Source organism: Nannospalax galili, unplaced genomic scaffold, assembly GCF_000622305.1.
Source record: "Nannospalax galili isolate Female #2095 unplaced genomic scaffold, S.galili_v1.0 scaffold643, whole genome shotgun sequence".
Classification (NCBI taxonomy): Eukaryota; Metazoa; Chordata; class Mammalia; order Rodentia; family Spalacidae; genus Nannospalax; species Nannospalax galili.
Window position 1 is genome coordinate 861,108 of NW_008349457.1, and position 8,659 is coordinate 869,766.

Sequence of the window (8,659 nt, forward strand, 5' to 3'; positions counted from 1 at the left end):
TTGAGAATTGTTATTCCCCAAACAATGTTGAGTTCGGTGCCTGGAAAACAAAAATTAGTTTTATGATGAGAACTATCTCAAGGATCAGCCATTTGGATAGCTCAACGCTGCTGTAAACCACGTTCCTTTGGGCATTGGTCCTGTAACCAGTGGGGAAACCAGGACTGTTCTCATTCTCCATGACCACAGCCTCGCAGGGACTGTGCAGGGCCCCAGGCAGTCACATCTCTTTACACTCAGCCTTTACATTTGAGCTAGGGACAGTGATGCATGAGATATCAGTCACACCACGGAAGACATGGACTTTGAACAAAAACACAGGGTTGAACAACAGACAATATTCCAAACAAGACACAGATGTGCACAGTGTTTTCAGGGAACACCAGGCATTTTCCTTTCCTTCTTGGTGCCCAGTTTGAATGAAAGCTTTCGTCTTGAGAGAGTCCTTTTTCAGAGTCACGGAGAGAGTCTTGGAGACACATGATGATGGATGACAGAGAATGATGAGCGTGTGATGGGATGAGAGCGTGGAATGAGGATGCATCTTGCTCTGCCCCGGCCTCATACTCCTGCCTCAGCTTGGGGAAACCCTGCCATCCTCAGGAGGAGAAACACCGAGCTCCCATTCAGTAAAGGGGTGAGCCTCCTGTCTCAGTTTAAACCAGGGGAGGCTCTAGTCAGAGAAGGGCCTCCCTGGGAAAGATGCTATAACAAAAGAAACTACATAGTGGCCTTAGCCTGTCACCAATGATATTGGATAATCAAACTAAATGAAAAATAAACACCATGTATTTGCTACATAATCAAATGGTGAAAATACAGCAAACTGTGCAAGCAGGGCCCTTGGAAATGCCTTCAGCCCTGCCAGGGAGCAGAGGAAATGGCTGCAAGACCCTTCCCTAACACTGACTTCAGACCTAGGATCCTTCTGTAAGGTTTCCTCAGGCAGTTGACCCACCTCTCACATCTTGAGCCTCCTGTTGACAAGAACAGAAGAGATACCATTAAGGTAGGTTCTCACCACATGTCTGGGATGCTGGGTTGGCCCCAGCGGGTGGCTGCCTGGCCCAGCAGGAGCCACAGGCTCCCTACTCCACATTTCAGCTTGTAGCCGTGATATGTCTTCCTTCTGAGGCCTGAGAGAGTGAGACAGCAGCGAAGGACCCGGCCAGGGCTGAAGTGAAAGGACTACATGATGGTAGGGAGTAGAGATTGGTGGACGTGGCAAGCACAGGGTGTGGCAGACATACAATGGCATAGAAGGCATGGCACAAGGAACACATGACAGGGCACACTGCAAATTGTGGGAGTAGTTCTGAGGCCACACATCTGTCTTCATGAATCCCCAGACCTCAGAACTTTTGGAAAGAGGCATTTCCCACAACTTCCACCAAAAACTCACTCTTTCTTGAAATCTCTTAGCTGGTACCACACCATCAGAAGAGGCCTTGGCAGTCTGGAGGTGGCCTCTCGGGAGCTGCATGTCCTCCCAGAAGGCATCTGTGCCAGACAGCACCATGGCCTCCCTTCTCACCTGCCTGAAGACTTGCAAGGGCACATCCCAGTTTTCACCCACAGAATGAAGTCAGCATCTCAGGATTTCCATGGAGATTCTATCCATCAGGCTGGGGTTGCCCACTTTAAGAGCTTCATAAGCATCTTATGAGGCATAGAGGCTCCTCAAAGTCATGTAATGACCAGCAGAGCTTGCTGTGTTTCCTAAGGAGTGGCCCACTCTCCTAGCCCCTGCGGCCAACTCCCCTAGAAGTGGGAGATGGGTGATGGGAGGTACAGTCCCTGGGCATTGCAGAAAGTTATCTTCACCTCAGAGTAGCCTCAGGTTGGCCCTGGCTTGCTAGAGAGTAACAGTTCTTCCCAGTGCCCTGGAGGGACTGGACACCCCTTTCTAAGCAGAGCTGTGACCTGGGCACAGATCTGGCCTTCTGGGATGCTTTTATAACAACAGGAAAACCACGGCTGAGGCTGCCCAGACCGGACTTCAGCTGGGCTGGCTTCCACAGGAAACATGGGTAGTGGCCCTGGGCAGCTCAGCCAACAGCTGGATATCCGAAGAGGTGCCCATCTGTAGTCTAGCCTGCTATCCTCAGCGCTGAGAATGAGGACAAGTAAAACTGTCCAGATAAGAGACAGCCTCTGGTAACACCGAGTCTTCCCTGAAGCTCCCTAGCAGGATGCTTCTCCAACAAGGAAAATGGAGGGTTATACCTGTGTAGTGCTGGAGTCATAAGGAACGTGTTATAGGGACCCAGGAGAGTCTGACACACTGAGCCCTTGAACTTCCTTTCCCTGAAATCCATTTGCTCTGTCCTCCAACCATTTCTTCTTTCTGCACCAGTTATGGAAATTATGCCCAGAGGTCTGGGGTACAAGAGGTGTGTGTGTGTGTGTGTGTGTGTGTGTGTGTGTGTGTGTGTGTGTGTGTGTGTGTGTGTGTGTGTGTGTGTTTACATGATGTGAAGAGGAGGGTCAAGAAACTCAAGGTGTCCTTTTTCAAAACACTACTGAAGTCAGGCCTTGCCCTCCATTTTCCCAGTCCAAAGTGGCAAAAAACAAAACCCAAACCAAACAGACAAAAAAATAAAGCAGACATAAACTGCCAGGGGAGGTTGGAGTAAGGTAGTAGAAAGTTCTAGAACTTTAACTATATTTACTGAAGGCAGACATTTCCCAGGACTGAAAACTGAGGCAGCTGCACCCAGATAGCACACTGTCAGAGACATGGGTGACAAACGGGGAAGGGACAGACTTGGAGTCCCTGAAGCTGCTGGCTCTTCACAAAGTTCCAGAGCACATCTGTCCTCCCCATGGGGGACCCGTTTAAAGACTCTTATGTGAGCTGTCCAAAGAGGAGGCTTCCTGAGAAACAGGCCACATCTGTCCTCCGAGAGTGTATCTTTCCCTCCTGCTCATCCCACACTGTCTGGAGAAACCCAACCAGACTGGCGGTAAAGCTGTCACACAGTCAGGGAGGGCTGAGATTCCTTCCTGGACTGCAGAGTGGTGATGGGGGGCGGGGGGAGGGGGTGGGCAGGCAAGAGGTACTTGGAAAAAGCTCATGGCAGGACTGAGAGTAAGTCAGTTACCTCTTCTCCTGAGAAGGCCACAAAGGTAGTGTGGCTGAGGGGAAGACAGAGCTTAAGGCACATCGCCCTTCCTAGGCAAGCAGAAGACCGCCCTGGTCTTCCCAGGATTGCAGGCTTTGGGTGTGAACTCCTGGTCTGGGATTCAGCTCAGAGCAGGCCAGACAGGTCCTGGGCACGTGAACTCTGTGGCTTAGCCACCACCCCGGCCTTTCAACACCTACTTTCTTCATAACTTAGTAGACCAAGGAGGACCTTAAGAAGCACATAAATAGAGCAGCTGGCGTGGCCACCAGGGCAGGAAAGTGCTGCCCCTCATGAAGTCTGAGCACCTGCTCAGGGCGTGGGGTTTGCCCTGGAAGAGGGGTGGAGCGAATTTACAAAGCGCGGAGAGCAGAGAGCACTGCGGTCCAGCTGGAGGAAGCAGATAACTAGTTTTTCCTTTTCTGGGCAGCCTTTCTCTTCTTCTGTCGCTTCTTTTTTCCTATCTTTTCTTTTTTCCCCACTTTTTCTTCTCTGCGCCCCCTTAGATAAAATCAGTAGAACCATTAATCACATTGAAATACATAGGCATTTACCTTAGTCTGCAAGATATTTAGCACTATCCCGCTAATCCATTTAATTCTGCCTACAGTCTGAGGCCTGGAGACCCATTGGCAAAGCAGAGTTCATTGGCAGTTCATTAGAGTAAGCTAGATATTGCCCCCCACCCCCAAATATAACAGGCGTCCTTAAACCTGTTGGGACTGCTGGTCTGGGAACTGCTTACAGTGACTGACAGTTTGCTGAGCCAGTTCTCCTTTCAACTATACCCTCCCCGCAAAGCTCCCACTAGAGACAGAAACCCGCATCTCAGAGGCAGCAGAGGGACACCCAGGGCCTGCCTTCCTTTCAGTGCTGAGTTGGACACTCTGCCTTCTCCTCAAAAATGCCTCTACATTTCAAATCAAATAGTGCTTTGGAAGTTGGAGGCCCCAGGAGAGGAGAAGGCCACATGATTGATCCACCTCTCCTTTCTGGGTGCCGGGGAGCATCTCTAGGGATAACTGAGATTGTTCTAGAGAGCTAAGGAGAGAGATAGTTAGCAGAGTTTTATTAGAGCAACTGGTTTGTGACTGTCACATTAAAGTGATTCAAGCTCAATGGTATTTAATGATTTATGGGGTGAGGCTACCTGTTCCCCCAAAAGCCTGATGTTAAACATGGTCTGGAGTCATGGGATTTTTTTTTTTTTTTTACATGGGAAAATAGGAAAGCTTGATATTATCGGGGTTGAGTCTGGGGATTACATGAGGATGTTAGGAAAAGGAATGAGTGAGTCAAATATTATTCATCAGAAAATTAGCATTCTACGTCCATTGTTTTTTTTTTGTTTTGTTTTGTTTTAAAAAAAGGCCAAAAAACTTGAGTTGCAGATTTAATCTGCTCATGGAAAAGCCTGTGCAGTGAGGCTCACCCAGGGCCCTGAATCAGGGTCCACAGCACTTGACCAGCACCTCAGCTTGTTTGAGCAATCTTCTGAAATGTCTATGTATTCCATCTAAGAACTAATGAATTTATTTCAGGTAAATAAATTCCCACATACAGTAGGGAGTTCATATCATGAAAACAAATAGCATTTTATTGCTAGTGCATATAATGTCACAGTTGATACAGTTTTAGTACAAGTGAAAAAATACACTGTGGCTAACATTGAAAAGTTGCAATCACATTTATATATCATATAGATTTCTTTACAAATTGCCAGTAGTTTAAGATCATTAAGATTTTTTTCTACTGGATTATGGCTCCAACTTCAAATATATGAATTGCTTGACTACAAATATATTCTGAAATACATTGTTTTCTAAAGAAACATTTTAAAAGTGCACAAAAATATATGTAAAAAATGCCTTGCAAAGAGTTACAAATACCACCAGGGCCTTCTGTGGATCACGGGCATGCATGAAGTTTCATCTTGCCCACATATTGAGCCTGAAATCTCTGATGGTTGCTTTGGAGAAGGAGTTCATGGCAAGATGCTGGCTTATTCATTTATTTTGACCTGTGATTTCAGAAACCTCAGCGCCTGTAGAGCTACTGTGGTTGGTATACACAGGTTTTAGCGGCAGTTGGAGAAATTGAATTGTTCAAAGTAAGTTATCAGATTTAAAATTGCTCCAGTTCTGCAAAGACTTGTCTTTAGTGGGAAAGTAGGGGCAAGTTCTCACATTGTCCGGGAGGGGCTGGCTCCGTTCTGCAGGAGGCCAAAGAAAAGTCTCACAGAGGGCCCAAGTGAGAGGGAAGCAGAGGGGGGAGAAGGAGGGAGAGAGGGGCTCCCAATCACTCTCCTTCCTTCCTTCCCATGGCATGGTGTTGATCTGTCAGGCTCCAGAACTGAGAAGCAGATGCAGGTGAAGCATGCTTTTGGAGGCGGGCAGAGGGGAAGTGGCAGGAGAGGGTCTCTGAGCATAGACCTCAGGGTTCGCGTCTACAGGGAGCTTTCTTACTCAGGCCCAGTCACTGAACTGGAAAGAGGAGGGGGCGGCCATGGCCACTGCCCAGTCCTGCTCTGTATAGGACTCACGGGGAGGCATCTGCGGAAGGGCACCCCTTGCAGAACATGCCCTGCAGTCTTTCTCTGGACTCTGCTCTAGGAGGATACTCCTGGAGCTCCCTGTAAAGCCACAACCCCTAACTGTGCCCAGAGACCCTGGGCAGGAGAGAAGAGGCTCCAAAAGAAACCAAATACAGATCGTAAGGTAATCACTGATTTTAAAAATGAGTATGAATGAGGAGGAGGAGATGAGGATGAAGCTAACTGGTTAGCATCATACAATTTCTTAGAAAAACCCCAGTTATAAAAGCTCCATTGTGCACAAGTGAGGGCATGGATGAATACAAGATGCAATGTCGTACCATATGCTATAGGTGTGGTGTTTAGGTGCTGGCAAACCTCAGCACAACCCCAGTCAGCGCTGCCCCGCAGGCCCACCTGGCCAGGGTTCAGGCCCTCCCACCCTGGCCCCTTCATCTCCCACCGATGTCAGCCTTCCTCGGGGGTCTACTGGAAAGTCCTTTGGGCTGTTGTGCTTACTTGTTTAAAGCTTTCTCCAGGTACTCCTGAATCCACTTTAATTTCGGGTCAATGCACACTTGTCTGTTGTTGTTCTTCAGCCTTGCCCTGCCGAAACAGAAGGAGAGACCCTGTACAGCCGAGTGGGAAGAAGGCCCTGCATGCACTCACCCAATACACCCCATAATACATCCCTAAAGGGTCCAAGAGCCCTCACGGCCACCTCAGGTTTGACAGTTGCTCAAGGTTTGCAGAGATAGCCACATGCTAAAAAATGCTCGGAGAAGCCGCCGTGGAAAGCGTTTGAGATTTTGGCCTTTAAAGGATAAGCAGGAGCTTGGCAAGTGGACAAAGCAAATGCGAAACCAAGAGCAAACACACAAAGGAGTCAAAGAGCCCAGAGGATGTGGGGACGGGATGCTCAAGGGGCTGCATGGAAGGGCCAGTGACTGAGACTTCATGGGGAAGGTCGTGGAAACTTCCAGAGACCAGAGAGTACCAGATACAGAATTTTCACTGGGATGGACAATCTTGATGGCACATGGAACAAACAAGTGTAGCTCAGAAAGAAGATTACAGTATTCTTGGGGGGACAGTTCATGGAGAGGAGGAGTGGGGGAAGGAGGAGGACAGTTGGGGGGTAGTATAGGTGAACTGTCAAAAAATGGTTTCCAGAGGTTTTACAAGTTCACAGAATATTCTTATATTTCCCATGCTTAAATCTTCCTTGTATGAAATCTCCTGATGGCGAGTTAAACTTACCCACAAATCCCTGTATGCCAAATAGCATGAGAACACCACTGTCCAGCCACCGAGTGGTCTACGGGAACAACTGGGCCCTGCCCAATGGCTCTGGGACAGTGAGACATCTTCAAGTAGGATGTACATTCATTGAACGGGTGTGAAGAGAGGGATCTGACTAGGGATATGAGGTGGACATTTGGATGTAGCCATTTATCAATCTAGTGCTTAACTAGACCTGAGAACTATATTTGGCACCATCAATTCAAAGGGCCATTCCCAGGCAAGAAAGTAGACCAGCATAACCTATGCAAACAGGTCCATACTAGCTAAATTCACTATGTTTAAGACACCCTTCTCGGGAGTATTGCACTATAATCAAAATAGCAAAAAAATATTCATCCTCCGGGTCCCTGATGCACGTTGTGCGTAACATATATAAAGCCATGAAGGCTGAAAGAGGAAGACAGATGAAGGGAAGAAGACCTACAGTGCTGACTGTTGAATGGACAAATCCTTGGGATGGTGCAGCTTTTACTCCAACAGCTGTGTCCTTTCCCCACCATTAGCGTTAGGACTTCTGAACACATGCATCCTTCCTAGAGGACTCCGAGCTCTCACCATCTTGGGCGTTAAGGACAGGCAAGTCCAATATGGACTCCCCCAAGCACAGGCACGTAGCTTATCTCTGCCAGGCTCCTGCACCCCCAGGTGAGATCTTTGTGTCTTGTGGATTGGGTATGTACTTTGGATTTTTCTTATTTCCCACCTAAATTTAAATCAAATGTTGCCATGTGCCACCAACATCAAGCAAAAATAAAAACAGAGTGGAAAGCAGAGTGACCTCAAAAGGTTGAAGCTTCACCAAATGGTTAAAAATGACTTCGGCTGCGTTTTTAATGCAGGTCTGTGCTCTTTTGCTACGTGAGGAATTTTCGGATGCCAGAGCCCTGACACTGACAGGACAGACATAATTGTTACTAGTTACTGCCCAGCTTCCGTGAAGTCTGTCCAAGAAGCAGCCAGCTGTGCAGAAAGGAGCAGCTTAGAAAGAAGGGGTCAGCAACACTGAGCCTAGGAGGGGGCCAGGAACAAAAGTAACTTTTGAAATTCCTGCCTGATGGTGTACCATGAGTTCTCGTGGTGATAACAGTTGCCGCTAATTACGGCAAGTCTGAGGCTTTCTGTATTGTGCTTATAGATACAGCGCATCTGGAGTGATGGTTAAGACTTACACAATTTGAAGGGCACAGTTTGGAGTGTTGAGGATCTTCAGATGCTTGACGTTGGCTCTGGCGACATGGCTCTCAAAGAATCGGCAAGGACATCTGTAGCTCAGGCTGACAGGCTTTCCTAGGGGAGGAAATGAGCGAGAACAAGGCCACTTGTTACTCTACTTCACGATGGGGATCCCAGGGGTAAGGCTGTGCTATGCTATGGTGGTAGGCAAAGAATCAGAAACAATGGCTGGAAGACACTCTAAGGTTGCAGTGAATTATTGCAAAGATCATCCCCAAATGCTAGACAGCACAGTGAGATCTGACTCAGCTCAGCTTCTACAGGGCAAGGCACCAAGGGACCTGGGGAAAGTCGGGGAACTGGGCCCTAGGGGAGTAAGGTGGTTATAATTGAAGCTACCTGCTCAGATATCTCAAGACAGAGGTAGGAAATACTATGAGAGATGCCCGGTTCAGTCAGTCCAATGCACCAAGACTCCCCGTTTCTCTTTAAAGACCTCTCAGGGAAAATGGAGGAAGCTCAG

At 48.0% G+C, this 8,659-nt stretch overlaps 1 protein-coding gene across 2 annotated transcripts in view; it reads right to left on the reverse strand.

Annotated features, from left to right (window-relative positions):
* Window positions 1–318: 318 nt before the first annotated feature.
* Cxcl12 (C-X-C motif chemokine ligand 12) overlaps window positions 319–8,659 on the reverse strand; it is an 11,886-nt gene continuing 3,545 nt past the window's right edge. Inside the window, exons 2-4 of one of the 2 annotated variants that reach the window (XM_017801616.2) lie at window positions 8,133–8,250; window positions 6,178–6,264; window positions 319–977 (exon numbers count right to left, since the gene is read on the reverse strand). In XM_017801616.2, the coding sequence (XP_017657105.1) occupies window positions 962–977; window positions 6,178–6,264; window positions 8,133–8,250 (221 nt within the window). In that variant the 3' untranslated portion in view covers window positions 319–961. The other variant, XM_008846919.3, reaches the window with a different exon arrangement.